The sequence below is a fragment of the Clarias gariepinus genome, chromosome 21, assembly GCF_024256425.1.
Source record: "Clarias gariepinus isolate MV-2021 ecotype Netherlands chromosome 21, CGAR_prim_01v2, whole genome shotgun sequence".
Lineage (NCBI taxonomy): Eukaryota > Metazoa > Chordata > Actinopteri > Siluriformes > Clariidae > Clarias > Clarias gariepinus.
This window is the reverse complement of record NC_071120.1, coordinates 23,992,239-24,017,099: the sequence shown is the minus strand read 5'-3', so window position 1 is coordinate 24,017,099 and position 24,861 is coordinate 23,992,239. Positions and strand designations below refer to the sequence as shown.

At 38.0% G+C, this 24,861-nt stretch overlaps 1 protein-coding gene across 1 annotated transcript in view; it reads left to right on the top strand.

Annotated features, from left to right (window-relative positions):
• ppil2 (peptidylprolyl isomerase (cyclophilin)-like 2) overlaps window positions 1-24,441 on the top strand; it is a 47,738-nt gene extending 23,297 nt beyond the window's left edge. The window contains exons 13-20 of the mRNA XM_053480408.1: window positions 4,324-4,413; window positions 5,486-5,519; window positions 16,204-16,321; window positions 16,445-16,501; window positions 19,649-19,721; window positions 22,333-22,395; window positions 22,540-22,682; window positions 24,048-24,441. Of these exons, the coding sequence (XP_053336383.1) occupies window positions 4,324-4,413; window positions 5,486-5,519; window positions 16,204-16,321; window positions 16,445-16,501; window positions 19,649-19,721; window positions 22,333-22,395; window positions 22,540-22,682; window positions 24,048-24,150 (681 nt within the window). The 3' untranslated portion in view covers window positions 24,151-24,441. The remainder of the gene's footprint in view (window positions 1-4,323; window positions 4,414-5,485; window positions 5,520-16,203; window positions 16,322-16,444; window positions 16,502-19,648; window positions 19,722-22,332; window positions 22,396-22,539; window positions 22,683-24,047) is intronic.
• The last annotated feature ends 420 nt before the right edge of the window (window positions 24,442-24,861 follow it).

Here is a 24,861-nt window from a genome sequence, read left to right as displayed (position 1 = left end):
TGTTTCTAGGCTGTGATTCAATAACCTGAGGTCATTTGCGTGCAGTTTAAACCCTTGTCCACACACACACACACACACACACACACACAAACACACAAAACACATGCAATAGCTGGTTTTATTTAATTATTTTTGCTCTCGTGTTTATACTCGAACAGAACTGTGTACAATATAAACACTACAGGTACTCTGGTTTCGCTTTTGTATGACTGACCCCTGTGTGTTACCGAGACTCGTGCCGTTTACTCACAGTCAGGTCTATAAGTATTCGGCAGTTTCTGTATTCTTGATTTGAAATGGATCAAAAATCATACTTATATTTATGATTCTTAGTTTGTCCAATAACTTCTGAGTTTGTGAAAATGAAGGGACTCGTGTAATTCCGTGTGAAATCAACCAAAAGTTCCCTTTCCTATCTTAGATTCTGATGAAAACTTGCTAAAACAAACCTTACGGCAAGTAACGGAAAACCCCAAATTTTTCTTGGAAGTTTCCAACCCGTTTAATTTCACCCCTTTTTTTTTTGGTTGCATTTTTTAAATTGCATCAGTGATTTGAAGTTTTCAAAGATTAATATCTTCTTCCCCACTAACAAGTTACAAGCTTCTGAAAATCTGATTCTGATTTGGCGGCACACCCTTTTTTATTTTTATTATTATAAAATTATTATTATTATTATTTTTTTTTTGGTAGGGTCATGAGTTAAATTTTACTGTACTGTTGCTATTTGGGGAAAATACAGTATGCGCCAAAATATGCAGAACTAAATCAAAAGACGAACAATATCGACCTTGTCGTCATCTGTGAGTTTATTTTTCCTAAAAGAAACTAACATACACACTATTAGCGAGTTGATTTTCCCTGGGATGCCTAATGTAAGAGTTTGAAGTGTCCCACAAGTTGCAAGTTTCAGTACTACATATATTTAGGCGCATACCATACTATAGACCAATTTTATATATATATATATATATATATATATATATATATATATATATATATATATATAAAAACAAAATGTTTACATTTTTTGTCACTTTTAGGCATTGTATTTTATTTAACAAAGAAAAAACGTATGTTTTTATAAGGAGTCTACAGAGCTAAAAATTACAGCACTTCAAATTTTCCATCACGCTCTATATTTTATATCAATCTGTCTATTCTGTCTTTAAATGCTGCTGTAGAGTAAGTAATAACCTTCAGTGTAATTGAAAAAGGATTAAAAAGTCCAATGTGACGTTCTTTAATTCATAAATGATTTAAATAGTTGGCTTTTAGCTCTGGTATAAGAGGAATAAAACACTTCAGGATGTGGTGTTATGGGAAAAATAACCAAGTTCGATCATCCACACTGATTCTGTTTTTGTAGTTTTGTGTTTATTACTTATATAATGTCTTGAGTTTTGCATTGTGTGCATGAAAGAGAGAGAGAGAAATGAAGGTTCATACTTTCATGAGAGCTGAGTTATCACACCTAAACACACAAGTGATCTTGTTTCCTTTTTCTGTCTCTCTGTCTGTCTTGCTTCCTGTCTTTGATTATGAAAACAAGCACCACCCTCGTGCTTGTGTGTGTGTGTGTGTGTGTGTGTGTTGCTGTGGCTGAGGTAAAGCTGCCTGGCAGGCATAGAGACAGCCCTCTGCAGTCTTGGCCGCAGTAACTAGGTGCTGTTTTCGCCTCTCTCCATTGGCTGCGTTCTCGTCAAATCAGAAGAAAGAAAATAAGCGATAAAGAATTAAGTGTCCCTCCTGTCTCTTTCATCCCTCCCTCCCTCCCTCGTTTTGTCGCCTTTACTCCTCCCCCAGGTCCACCTCGACTCCCACTCCCCTGACCACTTGGCTTTTCTATTTGTGGCCTGGTGTTTATTTTTGACTCCTCTAACCTTTTTGTTTTTCTCACTGATTTGTAGTTAGATTTAATATGGCAGAGCGAACGCCGGGCGTATTTTCCTATTAAGGGTAGTGTAAGTTAATTGGAAGTAATGCATATTTCTTTTCTTTTTTATATATCTAATTGCTCGTCATTTTCAGTGTCAGTTTATCACGATTGATTGTTTTTTTTTTTTGTTTGTTTTGTTTTTTTAATTAATAGATTTTTTCCCCCCGAAGATGAAAAAGATTAAAACTGATTAATTCCTAACCTTTTGTGACCTTGTTCAAGGCATACAAACTTTTAATTGAGATTCGCTCAAAGACTGCCTATTTGTGTAAAGCTTTGTTTTGCTGTGTTAAGCTTTTTTAAAAGAATTTGTTATATTTATGTTAACTGTTGATCAAAGTTTTTTTTTTTTTTCAGCTCGTTACTTTCAGCGTCAGTTCATCCTGATCGATTAGGTTTTTTTTTTTTTTTTTAACAAAGATGAAAAGATTAAAACTTGGATTGATTCCCAATTTTTTTTTTTACCCTGCTCAAGGCGTGCAAGCTTTAATTGAGATTCGCTCAAAGACTAACGTGGTGTAAAGGTGTAAATTTTATTTTTGTTAACTGTTGGTTTAATAGATAGATCGTAATGTTTTTTAAAAAAAATTTTTATTCCTATCAGATTTATAGAAAACATTGACCTTTGAGGGTTGTTTGTCCTTATCAAGGATCCAGCAGTCATCCCGAGTGCTATTTTTGGAAATCCATGGCGCTGAAAGGGTTCTTGTTTTTTCTCATTTACTCTTTACAAGCTCTTCCCCTCCTTGTCGCTGAGCCAACACCTGAGAAGCTTTTGAAGCCAGAATTTATTGAAATTTATGAAAGGTCCCATATTTCTTTAACAAGTTAACACAGGACTGAACTGTTCCCCAAAGTGTGTCAGTTAATGTGCTGGCTGAAATACTAATGATGTAATGCTCAGTGAGGCATTTCAGGCAGTAAAATATCACCGTTTCTTTATAATCCTACAGGTGGTACACTCTAAACTATTTACACACTGGCATCCTGTGGTGTAGGAGTGAATTATTTGCCAAAGATGTTTAGAATGAAGATCAATGGCAGATGGCAGAGATGCGTGCTGCTCAGCATTGATAAAATTTAGCTTTTGATTTAATTGAATTTGAAGTTAAATGTTAAACTTTTGCAAAACCCAAGCGGTACAGATACGTGCCAGCAACTTAGCATAGGTAAATGATGATTAAAATATATATATGTGCTTATATCGAAGCCTTTCTGGTGTGTGTTAACAGGGAGGCTTCAGACTTCAAACTTTAAACTTGGGTTTTCGGATCCATCAGGTGAAAGAAAAGTTTACATTACTTTTATAAAGGGTAAATTTTACCACTAGCAGAATATGGGGATGAAGTCAAAATGTAAACTTTACAAAATGAGCATATTGTTATTTGTTTGGCAATAGAAATAACCAAAAACAACCATCGAAACATGTGATTTGTGCCATTTCTTTGCTGTTGTGACCCAGTTTCTTATTTTAAATTTAGAAAATAATGTCTAATAATTTGTGTTATTAGAAATAACACTAATTACTGTATTAGGGGGTTGGGAAAGTTGGTTAAAATGGTGATTCCCATCCCTACTGGATACCAATCGGAATATCTAAAAATAAATAAAAAGTAATTTTTTATAATTGGTCCCGTTTAAGAAACTGTCTAAAAAGTCCATCAAGCCAACAACCTGCTAATAATGTCACGCTAGTTTGATCGGCAATTGTTGTTTTCCCCGATAACAATTTACTATTTAGGAAAATCATGATGAACCTTAGCCTCGACCCTCCTGGTCGGTAGCAGTTATTAGAGAATATAGGAGAAGAATCGAGTGAAGGTTAAACAGAAGAATAAAAACAGTTGTACATTTACCCTTTAAAAGAGAAAAGACTGATCTGATGGTAGAGTTTTAGGTACGGCGCTAAAGAAACTTTTTCTCTATCGTTCTTGCTTAAAGTTTTTGAACATATCCATGTGCTGGCTGCAAATAAAGAAATGAACAAATATTTTAGTTGAAACTCAGTTGAAAGTCAATACATACACTGCAAAAAATGTTTTCAGGTTAATCACTTTTAAATATTACAGGAATCGTGTTATTACATGTGTATTTTTTTATTTTTTTGTGCTGGAAGTAGTACATCGTATCAGATGCTGCGCCTCTCATCCTGTGGCTAAGGCTCAGAAAATGAATTTCCTACGTTTCGAGTTTCACTCCTGGCTCCAAACCCCTCGTGACAACTTTCAAGATCCAGTTTCCGAGTGCCAAGTTACAATTCGAAGATGGGGGTTAGATTTGTGACGAGGCCGAGTCAAGGCTCAGTTGTCAAGTTATGAAAAAAAAAAAAAAATCCAATTCCATACAATAGGCTTTTGTTAAAGCTATGATGTTTCTTCGTTCAGGTTCCCAAAGCTGGTGAGAACTTTATAAAGCTGTGTAAGAAAGGCTACTACGATGGGACCATCTTTCACCGCTCCATTAGAAACTTCATGGTAAGAAATTAAGCAGGAAACTATAAACACATATTAATGCATTGTTTTACAGATCTTGAAATACAGATCTTAAATATTTCGGTATTGGGAAAACACTAATGATGTATACACAGCCAGAAAACGTGATATTGGTGATAAAAATTGTCTCCCTTGGGTGAAAAAGTGAATTTTCACATAGAATCAGATAACACCATTTTTCATAATACAGTACTTAATGCTTCTTATCTCCTGATCCCATCTTTTTTTGTAAATATACATACATATTTATATTTTTATCAGTTAAAAAGAAACACATTTGCTACATACAGTTTCATGCCCTTTTATGTCTGTAATGTCCGGAACTTTTTTGAATTCAAATTTTTCAACGATCTTAACTGTCATTCAGATAAAACTCTGCCAATTTAGATTTCACATGAAAAGACATAAACCTGACAAAGTGTATTATTCTAAAATGCTCAATTGTTAAAATATTGCAACATGAATTTGACATGGTTACGGACACTACAGATTTATGTATTTATTTTTTCTTTTTAAGCTTTTACCAAAAACCGGAATACTTTAAATTAAACAATAACAGGTCATATACTTTTAGAAGCTTACATCAGTTTTAGTATCAATATTCATAAAGAAATATGAATAATTCATATTATAAATTGATTGTTTGAAGTGAGACGGTATACCGCTGAGAAATTGCCATTGTTGGAGCACATATGAAATCATCTCTCCTAAACGGCTGAAGTTAGCAACTTCTAGTTAAAAGTAACTTCTTTGGCACACACATTTTCTGTATTACTGTATATGTAAAACATAAAAAAATAAAATAAAATTAGCACCAATACTGTGTTTTTGCCGACAGTAAGTGAGGGAGGTATGAAGAATGTAAAAAAGGATTAAAACATCTTTTATACTCCAGAAAAAATAAAATATTTAGTTCTAGCCTTTGGTTAGGTCTGCGACAGCTAATCATGCAGTATTTACTGTAGTGTTATTTAGACCGATGCTAATAGATCATAATCTGTGACGCGTTAATTTATTTGTTAATTATCTAAATGAGTGCATTTTGTTTTTATAGATTCAAGGTGGAGATCCGACAGGCTTGGGAACAGGTAATGATGTTTCTCTGCTCTTACACACTCATTCACACAACTGTTCAGGATGGAAAGTAAAGAACGCAGTCTGTTATTACAGGCCGTAATAACAGGAGTGTGATTTAATGAGAAGGCTTTTAGTTGAGAATTTATATAAAATATTTTTGCTACATTTATTTGTGGTCATTCTTATAGATTTTTTTAAAAATCACCAGCGGCCTCCTAATATGATATCACGATACCTAGGTGCTGATTCAGTTTGTATCATGATTCTGTACGTGCCATACGTTTTTATAAATTATTTTTATTTTTTTTATATTTTGTTCAATTCTGAACCAACGTAAAAAAAAATTGCCCCTAATACCCAGGATGCTGTGCTGCCTGCCAACGTGTGAATAGTTTAGAGCTTGACACCTAAAGGGTTATAAAGAAACCTCAGCATTTTGCCAGTTGAAATGCAAACTTATATAAACTAAAAAAAAAAAAAATTTTTTAAATCTATTCTGGAGTCAGTGTGGCAGTACAGTGCCATGTAAAGTATTTGGAAAAAAAATCTGAAAGAGTCTGAAAGCCTCAGAAATTGCTTTGTAACCCTTTCCAGACTGAAACTTTTCTTTCTTACTATTTTTTTCTCGTCTGTTTCTTTGGATTGTGGCATAATGTGAGATCTTTTGGCAAGTTTCACTTTGCCAGACAGATTCTGTTTAAGTGATTACTTGATTCAACAGGTCTGGCAGTAATCAGGCCTGGGTATGATTTTATTTATTTATCAGACAAAAAAAATGTGGCTAATCACAGTTCATTCATGATTTAACAAAATTACTTTTTCATATAAGGCCGGGTAAGTTTGGACAACTCTCTTTCCTTAATAAATGAAATCATCATTTAAAAAAAAATTAATCTTGTATTTCCCCCGATTATCTGTGTGTAATATTAAAAATTAGTTTAATGATCCAAATAATTTAATTGTGGAAAAAATAAAAAACATATTTGACAAAAATATAACCAGAAAAGGGGGCAAATACATTTTCATGGCACTAAAGAATAAATTTCCACACAAAAGAATTGCAATACATCACTGTTTATTTTATTTTTTTCCTCCCATATGTACTGAAAAAGCCACCCAAGATCCAATTTTTAACCTTAGAAGACCGTAAGCCAGAAGACAGACATGGAGGTTATTAGTAGTAGTAGTAATAATAATAATAATAATAAGTGGGCACTAATTCTTTTGTTAGCTGAGGTTTTTTTTCTTTTTTTTTTTTAACGGTTCTGCACAGACGGACCATTTTTCTCCAGTCTGTAGTGTACAGACTTATGTGACTTGTGTAACTCCAAACCTGGTTTCTTCTGTCAGACAGGAGATGAATGTTTAAGCAAGATATTGAATGACCCCAGGCTCTGATTCTGAACTTTACTGAAAATACAATTTTCAGTAAAGTGATTTATTTATTTTAAAAAAGAACATGCACACATCTGAGAATTTGAAATGCCACAAGGGGTGCCGATATTTTTGGAAATATTGTGTTTGTGTGTGTGTGAAAATATAATGGTAAAGTAAACCTGCAGAACGCGCCCATACAGTAAGTTTAAACTTAAAATATAATTTGTCGAAAGCGTTAATAGTCTGCTCTATAAGTATTGGCACCCTTCCAGGTTGAGCTGAGCTTATCCATGCTGACCGTCTGGCTTCGAAAAATATGTTCAGTGGGAGAGAGAGAGAGATTGATAATAGCTCAGGCCATTTTGCTCATGGATCAATTAAGAAGTGCATTATTGCTCGAGATTAATTTTTTACCAGGTGATGAAGTGGCTGCTGACTAAACATTTAAGGATCGCAAAGGATTAAAAGCCTATTTTAATTCTGCCGTGTCCCCGAGTCAGAAAGGATTTTTTTTTTTAAGGTGCTGTCGTCGAAGGTGTTTAGCACCGCGCTTGAGGGTAATTGTAGCACTGTTTCAGGAGGCTGGATTTTTTTTTTTATCTTGTCCATGACAGGACGATAAAGGAGGGAGGTTACAATGCTTAAGCTTTAATCACAGACATGATGCACAAGTGCAGGCGCAGAAAAACACGCGCTATATATAGAGTCAACATCATTAAAAATGCAGCAGATAGGAGGAAGAAAAATGAAGCAGAGATGGAGGGGAAATGATAAATCTGATGTTTTTTTGTCTATCTGAGAGTAAGGTTCATGTGTATTCTCTCACACTTTTGTGAGCACATGCTGCTGTAAGTGCGAGTTTCACACGTTCAATAGAGCTGCAGCAGTTTCATTTCCATGATGCCGAGTATATTACACCAGAATTATATATAAACATCACACTTTAAAAATATAAAGGGGTTTTAGAGCACTGCTCGCTTCAGATACTACGTTCATCTTATAGTCGCCAAAGTATGATGTATTTGTCTTGCTTGGTACGAGAAAGTAACACGTGTGGCTATAAGAAAAACACTTACTAGTAAGACTTATCCGAAAAAGAAAGGCATAAAGATGTTGGAGCGATAGAATTGGGTCATGTGGTCTGATGAGTCCAGATTGACCCTATTCCAGAGTGATGTCAGGGTAAGGAGGGAAGAGCATGAAGCGATCCTCAGGTCTAGCTTCAGCAAAAAAATTTTTTTTTGTTTTTTGGGGGGATTTTCTCCCTAACTTAGTCGTGGCCAATTCCTCCCAGTCACTAGGGGACTCCCACATTAAGGCTACTACCACTCAGTCAGGAGGGCCGAAGACTATCACGTGTTTCCTCCGAACCACGTGACGCCGGCCAACCACATCTTTTCGAACTGCTTGTTCACGCACCGTTGGGGGCGGCGTAACACACTCAGAGGACAGCGCTATCTGTTCCTTCCGCTTGCCCCTGATTGGCTCTAGAGCCGTGATTAATGTGGGAGCACAAAGTACCTCTCATCCCTCTGCTCTGAGAGAGCTCGGCCAATCAGCTCTCTCTAGACCTCCGGCTGTGAGAGGTAACAGCATCACCCGGGGATTGACCCAGCGATTTCTGGAAGATAGAGCGAGCACTTTACCACTGCGCCACTCGGAGTCCTAGCTTCAGCAATGTTATGTGGCAAAAAAATGAAGTCAGTTAACAACCTGAATGTACTGAATGACCAGTTCATCACATCTATGGAGTTTTTTTTTCCATGAAGGAATGGCCATACAGAAAGTCCACTTGGTTTATTAACGTGGATTGGTATGCTATTCATTATATATTCATGTCAAAGGTGAACAAGACTCACTTTATCAGACTTAAGAACAAATCCGACTTACGAACATGCTCCCGGAACAGAATTCGTTCGTGAGTTGGGGACTACCTGTATTTCAACACTGAAACAGTGAAAGAGAGGTCCTGGGAGCATGAGGAATCATTTTCACACTTTGCCCACCATTCTGTTTATAGGAGTTATGTGTGAGTGTAGGGAACAGATGACACATGAGTGCTCGGGGTGGTGTGATGCAGTACAAAATGAAGTGCTGTTGTGTATTCCAGAAGTGGTTATTTTTCATAATAGAGCACAGTCTATAGAGTGTTATTCTGCTCATTTGCCTGTGATTACGATGTTTCATTTATTATTGATTGACATTATGTAGCACCATTATTTCTTATTAGGAAACCGGAAAACATAAACTGCTCTGTCTTGATTATTTTCCCATACTGGGATACAATGTGACTGTTAAAAAGTGCTAACTGTTAAATAAAAAAAAAAAAAATTAAAAATGTTTAATGATTATTTCTTATATAAAAAAAGAATTTCACTACATCAAAAGATTAAACATTTATTTGTCTTAAATTATCCAATGTTTCAGGTATAATTCGTTAAGTTGTTATGATAACACATTCGACTCAACGTTAATATGGACCATTTTGTTTAACAAGCCGTAATCTTATACAAAAGTAATAAACACTTTCTGACTATTTATATTTCATATATTTTTTTTTATTATTTTTTAAATAATAGAGGGGCGTTCGAGTCAAATTGGAACTTTTGAGAGAAAACTCCCTTTATTTCCCTATATAATGCCCTGCTACACTAATGCACTTATCCCAGTGTTTTCCTAGCGCTTGTATACCATCAAGGTAAAAAGTGTTCTTAGTACACCAGAGCCCTGATCAGACTGCCTGATTTACATCTTAAACACTGGCCTCCTAGGGACTCTTTTAATGGCTGTGGAAATGGCTTGGAGCGAGGTCAGGACTGTACGGGGGACCTTTAATCATCTTTACCCCTTAATTCACCAGAAATTTCATCAAGCGTTTTCTTTCACGCTTAAAGCTTCTTAAAGCTAATTAATGTTGTGCTCAAACTTCTGTAGCTCAAGTAAAACTATTCAGATCTGTTGGTTTTACAAATTTCCCTTTCCAAACTCAGAACTGCCAGATATTCTTGAGTTATCAGAAAAGAGTTCCTCAGATGTGCCCCTTTCATTTTAGGTGTCAGAGGGACTCTTGTTTCCTCTTCACAGTGTCTGAATGCATTCTGTTTGTATTTTTGAATATTTGTGTTGTGTTGCGTAAGAGTTGCCACGTAAAGTATCGTGCGCTTTAAATGGTGTCTGGGTGTGGTCTTAGTTTTGGCACAAAAATCCGGCATAGCCAGTTTTAACATTTAAAGCATGCCGGAGGGATAAAGATGGCAGATTAAATTATTTCCATAATTCCCACATTGCTAGCTCACAACAAAGCATGTGTAATTGTTTTTCCCGACTCGTGTTTTGTTTTACCTCAGGCCACATGGCGTAACGCTGCATTCCCTAATGATGTCGTAGACTATGTTTTGAGGTGACATCATGTAATAAAAAGGCCATCAAAGAATGTGGATTAACATTTAACAATTAAACGCTCTTAAAGCTGGAGATTCACACAGACTAGCTGATATGAAGCAGTCGTTAAATGTGCAAGTATGAGCAAGCCCAATGGCTATGTTTAGCCTTCGAGCCAAATGTCTGAAATCAACCTGTATTTTGTTATTGCATAAGGGCTGTACTGAAAGTGAGCATAACACCCCCTCCCTTTTTGGTTGACGTAGGTTGTACAAACTGAACTGCACATGTTGGCAGTGTGACTCTTCCTCTATTCAAAGGTATTACTCAACATAGTCATTACTAGCCATGCATTTGCGCCATCGTTGAACCCAACTCTTGGATCCTCTTTTGAAAATCCCCTTTGTGTCCTATGGTCTGCCACCGCGCTACAGAATGTCTACAGAGATGACAAGAGCAAAGTGCAATGATGGATGAAACCAGCACTGAAGTCAAACCACAAAATGGAAGACCATCATACGAGAGAAGGGTTTAAAGATGGCTTCCATCACAAGCGAGTAGTTTTTAGTATTTTGGTACGTCCACATGCTATCCACCCTCGAGAGTATTTGTTGTTTGTGGCAGTTACTTTACGGCATCAGGTTGCCAGCTCAATGCCTGATTGTCACTTACACTACAGGGCAATTTGGGAACATTAATTAGCTTAACCTGCATGTCTGTGGAAGGAAACCGGAGTACCCGGAGGAAACCCACCAAGCACGGGGAGAACATGCAAACCTTATGCACACAGACCCTGAGGCGGGAATCGAGTCTGGACCCTGGAAATGCAAGGTGACAGTGCTAACTACTTAGCCACCGTGCTGCCATGTTGAGTAGTACCTTTTCTTAATAAGTTGTGCCCACTTTCACATTAGTATTAGTACAAGCCTTATATTGTTCACCTTGTCAGTTTAGTCTCCTGATTTAATCTTTTAATCTTACCTTCAGTCTGTGTACATCTAGTTTGCATTTTCTTAGGCTCAGGACAATTATACTAATCTGAAAGCTGACCGGTATGGAAAAAGGAGTGTGAGATGCGATTATACTCTGGCGTTTTACGACACAATCATGCTTAGTAAAATGGAAAGGACACAAGTTTAAAGCCAAGTCCAGATCAAATTTAAATAGAAAATAAGTCCAAATTGACTCAGTGTTTTGAGAACTAGTTGGCTTTGTACCACTGATTACGCTGTGTTCTTGACAATGGAATTGCTTCTTGTATGTCAGCCGTCAATGACTTATTTTATAGCAGTTAAAGATCTTCGAGCAACCCTCATGTATCTCTTTATCGACAGTTGTAAGACTTAAGGCTGATTACCAGATGTTTTCTGCTTGGGTTGGACTTGTTGCAGAATAGTAGCGTTCGAACTTGGACTTGTCTTGATCGATTGCATTGGTGTTATATCGTCTCGAGCTTGAATGAGAATAAAATTAATGTTTGTGCTGTCTTGACATACAAGAAGCAATTCCATTGTTAAGTACACAGCATAATCAGTGGTACAAAGCCGACTAGTTCTCAAAACACTGAGTCAATTTGGACTCATTTTCTGTTTAAATTTGGCTTTAAACTTGTCCTTTCCATTTTACTGAGCATGATTCTGTCGTAAAACGCCAGAGTATAATTGCATCTTACACTCCTTTTTTCATCCTGGTCAGCTTTCAGATTAGTATAATTGACCTGAGCCTAAGAAAATGCAAACTAGATGTACACAGACTGAAGGTAAGATTTGAACCTGTAAATCTTAAAGTGTGAGGCAAATGTGGTAACTTTTGTAGAGAGAGAGAGTTTGGTAAGTGGAATGAAAATTTATAAGTGATGATGCAAACCAATTATTATTATTATTATTATTATTATAAAAAAAATAGTGGATAGTCATGCACCTTTAAGGTCAGGGTTCGATTCCCACCTCGGGTTTGTATGCATGGAGTTTGCATGTTCTTCCCGCTTGGTGGGTTACTCTGGCTTCCTCCCACAGTCAAAAGACATGCAGATTAGGCATTCTCAAATTCCTCTGAGTGTAAGTGTGTGCGCCCTGCGATAGATTGGCACCCTGTCCATGGTGTACCTTGCCTCCTGCCCCAAGACTCCTGGGATAGGCTCCGGACCCCTTTGTGACCCTCTATACAGGATACAAGAAAAATGAGAGTGAGAATGTAACTATAGACGGATAAAGAGTACATAGTACAGAGAGCAGCACGCCTCATTGTCATTAATCATTTTCCCATTACAGCACACACCCAGTTGGGGGTTGTTGTTTTTTTTTGTATGGTTTTATTTTTATTTTTTATGGGTGTTTCTTGCATAGGAAGTGGTGATTGAACATACTGTAATTATTTATGTTGTTTGTCTCTGAATTGGAATTGTGTGTGTGTGTGTGTGTGTGTGTGTGTGTGTGTGTGTGTGTGTGTGTGTGTGTGTGTGTGTGTGTGGATTGTGGAACTTGCATAAGATCCGAATAGTTGTGTGTCAGCCCCTTTGTTTCTCGCTGGCGTGACCTCGGGGTTAGTGGTGCGGACAGACTGGTCAGTCAGCTCTGAAGTCATTGCATACAGCATGCGCGCCTGCCTATAGAACCAGTTCCCTCTTCCACGAGTTTGTCTGTAAATAAGAGGAACTCGGAACAGATGTCAATGCAACAAAACACATTATCGCCCTCTCACATGTCTGTGTTTATTCGGTTATGTAATCGACAGCGCGAGAGCTCGGCTGCAGCTTGTTATCTTGGCTTTGTTTGATTTGCACTGACAGGGAATCTCATCCACTTCCTGGAACGGTTTTTTCCTCCTCCCTTTTTTTTTTTTTAATCAACTCCACGGCATGGTGAGGGTAGGAAATGTCAACCAGGCCATAAATTATGCAGAAATATCACCGGGGTAATGTTTACGAGGGCACGCGGCGTTTGAAAAGGCAGACCGGTGTGAGCGGCGAGCAGGGCTCAGCGTGGCCCCGGCAGCTGCCCGAGAGCGCCAGCGAGAGCCTGATCTCAGATCAGCTTCTTTATTAGGATGTTATTGGATTTATTAAGCTGTGAGGCAGGGGGCGCTAATCAAAGGTCGCAACGTGTTGGAGTTTACGTTGCGATAAGTGTGTGGCAGAAATCTTGGCTCGTTCAGATTTAACACTCGTTGAATTGCTGGGTTATGAGCACGGAGGCAAGATACACAGACACACACAAACAAACACACATGCACTCGTGTCTTGCTGGGAGCTGGTCTCCTGTCGAGCATTTGATTGGGCAGTATGACAAGTTAATTAATCCGCTCGCTTCGGGGGTCTTAAGGATGAGTTTATTTCGGCGGAAAACACTCCCAATGGGATGGGGTTGACTTCTTAAGATTCCAGAGTCTTAAGCAATCTTGACGCTGGAAGCAAAACTTGACTGGTGTATCAGTTCAATATTAAACTCTGCATCGAAAATGTAATTCTGCTATTGTTAATCGTTTATTCATTATTATTATTGAGCTGTATTTGGCATATCTTATTAAATTTTTCATTTATTTGTAAAATAAGAGATTTAAAAATGCTTTCAGGGAGCGTAAAGGTGAGTTAAATAATTACGAAGTCGACATGTTGTTGTTTTGCAGCGTGTATATGCCTTACAGCATTGCCTGAAGCCGGAAATCTTTCCGAAGCTTAATTCATACAAATTTTTACAAAGTATGTAAAAAAAATTAATAAATAATAAAAATCCCCTCTCTCCTTTGAATAAAATGTGTTTGATGCCACGTCACATCCCTTTTTTGCTTAATCCGTTATTGTGTGCTCTGTTTTTCATCTTCAGATATTATAATGAGTCACGTGACCGGATGTTTCAGGGGAAACGTTTGTGAAAAGTTTGCATGCTTTTGATGACTTTTTTTTTTATTGTTGTTATTTTTAACACAACTTCACAATGACAAATCTTAAAAAAAAAAAAAATTGAGGAGAACTGGAAATAAAAACCAGTCTCAAAACACACGGTCAGTAATTATCCACATTCTCTTCAGGTGCGAATTCTTTCCCGCTTACCCGACTCTCGTCCTTCACTTGGCCACGCCCCCGCCCTCATCACAAAATCTTCCCCTCTGATTCTAGTGTCTGTTTTTGCTCGAGTTAAGAGTGAAATGTTCTCACACCTAGAGGAGATTTTTGCTCATGAAGGTGTTTGCCATCGCACTATTACTCACTCCACTCCAGTAAACCTCACACCTACATGTCAGAGTGCTCACAGCTTGGGCGAAAATCAAGCATGATGATGTCATTAACAAATCGACAAATACTTTTTTTTTTCTTGAAAGTAATAGGATCCAAAAAAATGGTAGTTTGTTTTGTTACAGCTTTAAAAAAACACCTTACATTTTTTTATCCTCCGTTGAAAAACCATAAAAAAAACACGAAATACTACCATGTGTAAATCGTTACTATAGAAACTATAATAAGCGAGTGGTTGCGTTAGTTACAGTGGTAGCTGGAGCTACTGTCAGAGCTGCTGTTATAGGAAATGAACAGCTTCGGTAAGATTTTCTTACATTATGACACCTAGGTTTGCAATACGTTGAAGCTTTAGATGCCGAATTCTACATCTTGTCGTAAACATCCACAAATTTTTTTTTTCTGCGTCAGGCTGCAAACTGCTTTGAAAAAATACCTTTAAAAAACAGGTTGCTTATGTAACAGCCTCAGGAGCGACCTCATTTCCCCTCTCGTCTGTTCCAACCACTCAGCATTAAATTCAGCATCACTAGTATACTAATCATACTAATCATCGGTCTGATCATCTGTCATTATCTGCACCTGTTTCTCACTGATTCATGCCTTAAGTTTGATGGTTAAGTGATTTAAAGGTCACTGTGTGGCTTAACACACACAAAAATTCTCTGATAGTGCCTGGAGAAGTATTCCTGAAGAGTTAAACAAAAAATAAAACCATAAAAGTTAAAAATATATAAAAGTCTGTCTCTTTAAAAGGAATATATGAAGAAATGGGGGAGTATCAAATAGTGTGTGTGTATACGTGTGTGTGTGTGTTTACACACCTTTGTACAATGTGAAACATAAAAGATTTGGTGTTTTGGTTTCGCATTATACTGTCAGCTGACCTCATTTAAATGCAGTTATTTCCGCGATTCGTTTAAATGTTTTGTAAATCCTTTGTCCGTTCATGTCTGCGGAATTGTTCGCAAGTCGGGGACTTACTATCCTTTTTATCCGACATACCCTACTGTATATATTCGACATGTTGAAAGTAATACATAAATGTCGACCTGGTCTGTCCTTGTAAGTTTATCGTCGCGACTTTCCCTGGGATAGTGTCCAGCTGCTCATTCAGACGTGAACCAGAGACGTCCAGATGCTGTCTAAAAGATAACATATACATTATAGATTTTAGTGAATTGAGATGACCTTAAAAATTGCTGGAGCACTTCTTTAAAAATTCATAACAGCAGTTCATATGAGAGAGGAGCTAATGTGAAACGCCTTTAATCATGGCAGCTGTCAGAGGAGCCGAACACGGCACTAATAGTTGGAACGGCTTATTCTCATGCCCTTGTTTTTGTTTTGTCACGTCCCCCCACCCTGTGGTTATCATTTGCATTTCCGACCCTGGCTTTTTTACGATCTTCGTCAGGTCTATTGAACTTAAGTGCATCTGTGATATTTTGTTATGGTAAATTAAACCCGTTTCTCACAGCCGTATCGTGTATTATTATTTTTATTGCTATGATAGGACGAAAAATACACTTCTAATCGCATTTAATCTAATTGAATGTGGTGTTGTCTGTATTGTATGCTGTTTCTAGACCACTGCAGATGATAAATAAATGACCCCCCACAGGGATTAGTCTGTTATTTTTCTTGTCTGACCTTTTTTTTTTTCTTTCCTTCTTTCTTTGTGTGTGTGTTTGTGTTTGTAAAAGGCGGCGAGTCGTACTGGGGCAAGCCATTTAAGGACGAGTTCAAGCCCAATCTCTCTCACACCGGCCGTGGCGTCCTGAGCATGGCCAACTCCGGGCCCAACACTAACAAATCTCAGTTGTGAGTGTTTGAATCCTGATGTGTGTTTCGTTTCATTCAGGTTGTCAAAAGTCAATCTTGTGTTGTGTTGTTTTGTAGTAATGAAACTTTTTCCCCTTTCTTTTTTTTTTTTTCTCCCCTTAGCTTTATAACTTTCCGCTCGTGCACATACCTGGACCGAAAACACACCGTATTTGGCAGGTGATTAAAAAAAAAAAACTTTTATTACTGTTTTTCCAGTGCTCGTGTGTGTTTTAAAACAATTGTGTGTGTGTGTGCATTTGTGTGTTTGTCTTGCCCCGTGTGAGTGTGTGTGTGCTTTCGAGCATGTCAGTAAAATGTCATGTTTGCTGTGTAAAGTGTATTCTAGGGAAAAGCATGTATACTCTTCAGCCAGGACATTCCAGACACACACACACACACACACACACACGCACTTACACACTTTTAGAGTGTCTTGCCCATTTGGCAAAATGTTTTAATCCCTTTGCTAAAGCTGAAGAATTCTGAGAATCAACATTAGTCTAGACCAACAGTTTCTGTACACACTCACTCACACACTCACACACACCTTCACCTCTCAGTCCACACATACCCTGATATACTGTAGTGTAAACAGGCTAACCCTTGCACTAACTATGCAGCCTTAGCAAAAAACACATAGTTGTATTCTCTGCATTTCTCGCCACACACACACACACACACTTGTCAAACACCCCTTGACCCTGAGCCTATCCTCAATCAAGAAATCTTCCACACCAACACTGAAGAATCACACAAAATCTTTTAAAATAATTTTTTAAATGATACAAAGACCGATATCTTGGTAGTGGTGGGGGCGGAGTTCCACCTCTGGATTTGGGAGCCTTGGAGCAGTATGTTAACCCCTGCAGCATCAAATGTAGGTGTTATTTTCGACCGTGGCCTTAAATTTGTTAAACAGATCAGTGCTGCGGTTCGGTCTAGCTTCTTTCAATTGAGGCAATTTTTTTTTTAATAGCCATCCACAGCTTTATTACCACTCGCCTCGATTATTGTAATGCTTTGTATTTTGGGGTTTCTCAGGCAGCATTACATCGACTACAGCTTTATATTACTTTATTAATTATGTGACACACTTTGGGGCACTTGATGATAAAATGCTATACAAATGAAGTTGAGTTGAGTCATGGTGTGTGTCTTGGATAAAGCTCCTATAAGTTAATAAGCCATCAGTGACTGTAGTGTTTATGACTGTAAAATATGGAAAGCTTAAGAGCTTAAAACAATACTATGACTTTTTGTGATGGATCAGCTTAACCTACGTTTTAAAACAAATTCTTGTTTTTAATATTTCCTCGATTCAGTTTGGTTTTATTCGCTGCTTCGCTTCTTGAAAGATCCGCATTCGTGAGTTGTGACGCCACATTGACGATAGTGTTCATTACATCCAAACCTATCAAAGTCCAGCTAATTATAATTACAGGTGTTTTTTTTAGATATGCAAAGACTTTCCCAAGAAATATGCCAACATTTTTCTGAGGTAAATGTTGATGTTCCGGTCTGTTCAGTGTGACAAAAGTTAAAGGAGGAGTCAGCGATTCTGAGGAAGCACTTTTGATTAGTTAGAGAAAAACAAAAACACCCTTCCTTTTGTGCTTCTTCAGAAGTTCTGCCCCAAAATTCATATCGACAAGGTGCAGTGTGGCACTGAAATGTGGGCTAGCCGACCCACATTAATAGAAAACGTCATGAACATAAACGCCTCCTGTTGCCAATTGGCTGAAATATTGCAGTCTGCGCCACTTTATTTTTTTCCCCGTTTACAGAGTCAGGGCTGTGTCCGAATGCAGAATGGACAGCTAAAGTACCTAAAAATGATAATATTTAATATTGAATAATAAATAATTAAATAACATTACAGAAGGATATAGAATTATCAAACTCACTTTAATGTTAAATAAGGTTTTGATTAAAATGATTATTTAATTTAATGTGAGTTATAGTCCCCTTAATAACATATAATAATTATGATATTATTATAAAATTGCTAATAATAATTGCTCCTTAAATGTAAAGCATGCTTAAACATCTAAAAATAAATAAATGAATAAAAATCATGCTTTGTTGACAATCTAAAAGAAAATAAATTTAAATTCACAGATGAGAAACAAAGTAATTGACGTATCAATCTGGAAAGGGTTACAAAGCATTTTTAACCGCGAACCACAGTGAGAGCCATCATCCACAAATGGAGAAAACTTAAAATACTTTTTCACAGCACTGTATTACATAATGGATCAGTTTTAACGGATGGAAACAAAAAATAAAAACCTAATGTAAGCTCTTGGGTTTTGCAGAAAAATAGAAAGGAGCGAGTGTGACAAAGTTACCAGAAGAACTCTTAGCATATTCTCCAGCATGCTCAGTAAAACCTAACAACTGTTCTACTTATAAAACTGTACACATCTGTATCTAACACTCCTGAATATTTTCAAGCAGAAAGTTTTTACAGCAAATATTGACTGTTTATTTTATTACTCTTTCAAAGTTTCCTTTATGTAGGAATGTTTTCAAAAGCATCTTTTCCCAGGTGTTTGCACAGTAAAACAGCTGTTTAGTTTTACTGAGTGTGCTGGAGAATGTTACAACCATTCTGTTATTTTTGTCCCTTTCTATTATCATGCAACTCGCAAGAGCCTACATTAGGTTTTTGTTCTGTTTCCATCTGAAAACTGATCAAGTGGCACCCAAATATTCTACTGTAATTGTATTTATTTATTTATTCATTTTTATGGTATGTTTAAAAATAGTGAATAGTTCTGTACATAATAATACAGACAATAGATATACAGAACAACAGTTGTAGTAAAGATAATACAGTGCCTAAGACCTTCACACAGTACTGTAGATGTAAATGATGGTTGGAAAAAGTTCATGATTGTTTTTTTAGGATTGAGAAATGAGTATCAAGCTAGGGCTACAGCATCATGCCGTGCCGTTAAAAATGTTGAGAACTGAAAGGTTAACAAAGGGTAAGATGAAGGCTAAATGGATCACCCAGTCAACACTTTATATTTATTATAAAAAAAATTATAATAAAAAAAATGCATTGGCAGCCAGTGATGCATAAACTAATTAAAGATCTGCTAAATTTTACCATAGGACGTTCGGTCCAATGTTATGTCTGGTTTATTTGCTTTTGTTGGCGCTTCTTTTTATATCCCAAAGTCTAGCTCATAATCGATTGAAGACCAGGTGCTGTTTTTAATTCTGTGGAATTGTCTAAATTCTCTATAGACAGTGTCGATCAGGTTTTTTTTTTTTTTTTTTTTTTTACTAACGCTATTTTTCTGTTCTTTCTGTCAGGGTGGTGGGTGGATTCGAGACCCTCACAGCCATGGAGAACGTAGAGAGCGATCCTAAAACGGATAAACCCAAGGTACTTAGACCAAAGCTTTTCCTTTCCTTCATCACTCAAAAGTTTTCATCTGTATAAAGTTGCATACGTGTCATTAATAAAAGCGAGGCAAGTCGTTTTTTATGCTTTAATGGACGCCGCGCAGCTGCTCTGAGCTCCCGCTGGTATTTCTTTAACGTCGCCTCAATCCTCAGAGGAGCTGAACTGACTCACGCTCAGAATTTTACCCTGAAAGAGGGTTTCTTTCAGGAATAACCCCTGCCTCACACAGCTTTACATGCTAAACCTTTTAATTTGGTTTATTTATCTATTTCTTTTATCACGTCTCGTGTGTTTTTCTTAAAAAATTTCTTTACATTTTGCTTTTTCCGACACTAAGAATCTGAGCTTGGAGAGCAAAAAAATAAATAAATCTGCTTAATTTCTGATTTCCATCTTAGTCAGATGTAATTCCATGCACATGTGAGTCAATCAGAACAGATTTGTTTCCCAAGTACAGTGTAAATGACTCTTAACCCTGACCCTTGAGGACCACCTGCCGTGCATGTTTTAGTGTTTTCTTAGCTCCCTGCACACCTGGTTTAACTAATCAGCTAATTAACAGCCTTTTTAAAAAAAAAAAATTATTAAAGTGGTGTAATATAACAAGGAAAACAGGAGAATCGACAAGGTAGGGGGTAGTCCTAGTCTCCTACCCCTTTTCCACCACAATGTTCCCGGTGCTAATTCATGTCTGGTACTTAATTTTACATTTAGGAGACGCTTTCATCCAGAGCGACTTACATTTTTATCTCATTACACATCTAAGCAGTTGAGGGTTAAGGGCCTTGCTCAAGGGCCTAACAGTGGCAACTTGGTGGTTGTGGGGTTTGAACCTGGGATCTTCCGAACCGTAGTCCAATGCCTTAACCACTGAGCTACCCCATTTTTTCATGGGGTAGAAAGTCGCAACACGATATCACTGTATACATTTGTGTCTGGGAATACTTTCCCAGCAATGCTAACAGCCGAAAAATTCCATGCGCAAAAAAACTAGCAGCAAACCCAACAGCAGCAACAATGACAAACTTCAACATGACTTTGCAAGCAGTTCTCCTGGCTTTGCGAGTCTGCTTTGGGATCAGTGTTCATTACTAGTGCTACCTGTTGCATTTTGACTGCATTTCCTTTGTTTTGTTCTATCAGTAGATACATTACACTACACATGGCTACCCTACTTAGGTTACAAACTTTTAGTTGGTCGTGGTAGTCCCAGTTCTTTGTCCTAGCTGGCAAGGAACCAGGTTTTTTGTGCTTTTGCTGTCTGAAAACAAAGAACTATTTCAAAATGAGGCACCGGTTCCGAACTAGCCCCATAACTTGGTGCCTAGGTGAAAAAAAGGGCGCTCCAGAACCAAGATGGAGAAGAACCACAGTGCTGGGACACTCGCCCATCAACGGCAGCTACCAACCACTGAGGGAACACACTTACATGTGTCCTCTGAAGCTCATGAAGTTACAGTACCAGTGCAACTTTTCAAGTTGCTGTAACACATTTGGAGGAAAGCGCTATCCACCCCTTCTGCTTGCATGAGCTCAGAGATGCTTGTGTATGTCTAGCATCGCTATAAATGATGCAGAACACACACACACACCACACAGAGAAAGTAGGACCGTTTTGCTCTCTAGTCTCTCAGCTATCAGTGTCTGGAGCATCACTCGGGAATTAACTCGTCATCACTGGATAAGAGGGGGAACGCTTTTCCGCTGTTCCCTATTTATTAAAAAAAAGTTAGTCTTTTAGTACATTGCACATGCTTTGAAAAACTATACATAGGGTTAAGGAAATACTTTTAAAAGTATTTATTCATTTATTTATTAAAAAAAAGAAACATTTTATTGACCATGTGTCAAAATGACAGAAGGGGATACAGTTTTGTACAGTTGTTTCCAACCCAGTTTACTAACACATATATTATATACGTCTAATGTGTAACACGATGAAAGACTCTGTGGGTGTGGTGAAGGGCTCGGAGCCAGAGCTGAAGTCGGGGCTGTTTCAGAAAATCTGCTCTCCTTTTTTTTTTTTTTTTTTTTTTTTTTACACCGCAGTCTGATGAGTCGCTCTAAGGTTTCACCCTATCGTTAGCAGATCATGAGACTCAATCACAAAATAAACCTGATTATTTTCGTCACCACCATTTTTAAAAATTTGATTTATAAGTCAAGAAAGTTAAATATTACAAAAGGAAACCTCGTGGCACTTTTACTTCGACCTGCGTCTGAGAAAGTTGAGGATAGCTCCTGTTATTGTTAAGTCGCGCTGCTTTGAGTTGGACGAGGCGGATTAAATTACTTGTCACATGTACCTTACAGCACAGCGAAATAATTTTTTCCGGATATCCCAGTGTCAGAGGGCAGGGTCTACCAGGATACATTGCGCCTGGAGCAAATAGGGTTAAGGGCCCTGCTCAAGGATTCTAGTTCTGATTCTAGTTTATATGGGACACTAATAACAAGCAGACAGAGCAAATCCTCTTAAATTCCCAGATAATATTGTATGTGTGAGAGTGTGTGTGTGAGTGTAAGAGACACTCTTTTTTCTTTTGTTTTCCTTTACACTTTTCTCTCTTTCTCTTTCTCCTCTTTACAGACTGAGATTAAGCTGATAAGCACTTCGGTGTTTGTGGATCCTTATGAGGAAGCAGATGCACAGGTTCGTGTGTGTGTGTGCATATTAACATCTGACTATTTGAGTGTGGACTGGATTTCAGGGCTTATAATATATGATCTGTCACTTTAGAGTGATTGTAATATATGGTCTGTCACCATAGACTGATATATTGTGTGTGTGTTACAGATTGCAGCTGAGCGGGAAAAGGAGGCTCAGAAGCAGGATGAAGAACGAGCCCAAACCTCAGCTTCGCTTAGCAAAGCTAAAACTGAACAAGAACCCAAAACGTACCGAGCCGGAGTGGGCAAATATATCAATATGGCTGCCAGGTGAGTATACACACGCGCACACACTCTTACATGCGTACAGATACACGCACACGTATTTACACGTGCACAAATAGGTATGCAGAGACAGAAAAATAGAGATGGAGCCTCAGAAGCAGGGAGCCGGACAGACAAAGAGGGACACAGAGACTTTCATGGACGATAACATGGGGACGTGATCCACTAAGGTGGAGCCTCTTACATACACGCAAACAAACATTTAGTCAAAAAAACTGATACGATGAAGATCCTGACACAGCAAGATGAAAAGACACCGGAGGAGAAAGACACAAAGTTGCAGAGACACAGACAGAAAGAGGGAGACCAAAACGGAGATGCAGACACACAGGCGGACTGACAGGGAGGCACAGAGCAGCTGAGTGAACAGGACACCCACACAATGTGTAACACGATGAAAGACTCGTGGGTGAAGGGCTCGGAGCCAGAGCTGGAGTCGGGGCTGTTTCAAAGAATCAAAACTGTTTCAAAAAAAAATTTTTTTTACACCGCAGCCTGATGAGTCGCTCTAAGGTTTCACCCTATCCTTAGCAGATCATGAGATTCAATCATGAGCCTTAAAAAATAAACCCGATTATTTTTATCACCACCATTTTTATAGATTTGATTTGTAAGTCAAGAAAGTTAAATATCACAAAAGGAAACCTTGAGGCACTTTTACTTCGACCTGCGTCTGACAAAGTTAAGGATAGCTCCTGTTATTGTTAGAGTTGGACGAGGTGGATTAAATTACTTGTCACATGTATCTTACAGCACAGCGAAATTATTTTTTTGGATATCCCAGTGTCAGAGGCTTGGAGCAAAAAGGGTTAAGGGCCCTGCACAAGGGTTCTAAAATCACAACTTGGCGGTGTTGGGGCTTGATCCCCCAACCTTCCAATCAGTTACCCACAGCCTTAACCGATTAAGTCACCACCGTCACTGCCGTGTTTTTAGGGGGTGCAGGTGATTGTTTCAGGGTTCTAGTGTTGCTTAGAAGGGTTCAGGATATGATCGAGCCTCTCTGTAGAAACAGTGGGACGTCGGTATAATTACCCGCGGCACCCCACCGATTCCTGTCCCACTCTCCCTATACACACACACACACACACAGTATATAGGAGCCAAATTTGTTGTGAAGTCATCACACTCGGACTGATCTTTTTTTCTTTCTCGGTTTCATACACACATAAGCAACCCTGCTGTGTGTGTCTTTCATGCATCTCACGAGTCACAGACCCACAATACATACTATAAGCGCCACTCGCCCTTTTCTGTGCACACACAGTTCTCGTTCGTTACCCGTTCTGTTTTCTTGCGGTCTACTGTGAAAGCGTGGCTGTTAACGTGCCTGTGCCTGCATGTGTTCAGTAAGCGCTCAGCGGCCGATGAGGACAGCAAACCATCCAGCAGCGAGACAGCAGCTAAGAAGCCTAAAGGCAGGACAGGATTTGGAGACTTCAGCTCCTGGTAAAGCCGCTTCTCTCATGAGGAAACATCACTGTGCCCTGTTCTGAACAAAATGCATTTTAACATCATAACAATGCTATGGACTGCTTGAGCTAAATCTGCGATCTCTTAAAGAAAGTGATTTATGACTGTTTTGATATATTATCTGGTCTGATGTACAATTCAGTTCTCATGTTTTTCTTTCTAGTTTGTAAAATACTTTCTATAATGACCTTTGTTCTCTGTTTCAGCAACATATTTCACAATGTCTACTGGTATACTGTATTTTATGTAACAATAAATCAGCTTTTCCAAAGCGTGTAGTTTTTTATCCTTGAAGTTATAGCAGTGTGAGTCATTGCTACTTGCAGTTTGCCTGCCAAGACCTTCACCTTCCTCATTCTCGAATGAGGATAAATAGCACACATCATTTTGATTTACTATTATGAATAATATTTTCACAATTGGAAATCCCTCTATCTATCAGGGATGAAGGAAGTGGGTAGGGTAGGTTGGTGGTGTGGGTACCATTTTGTTTTAATTGGCATGTACCTGTTTCACTTGCTGTAATATTTCCCCAAAGTGTTTATGGTGTTGAGGTGATGGCTCAGTACCACTGCAGTATTAAAATACTAATTAATTTACATTTTTGGGAAACCCAATCAAGTAATTTGATTTAGAGGTATTTGTGAGCAGATGCAAACAAAATTAACTGCAGGAGAGAGCAAGATTAGAA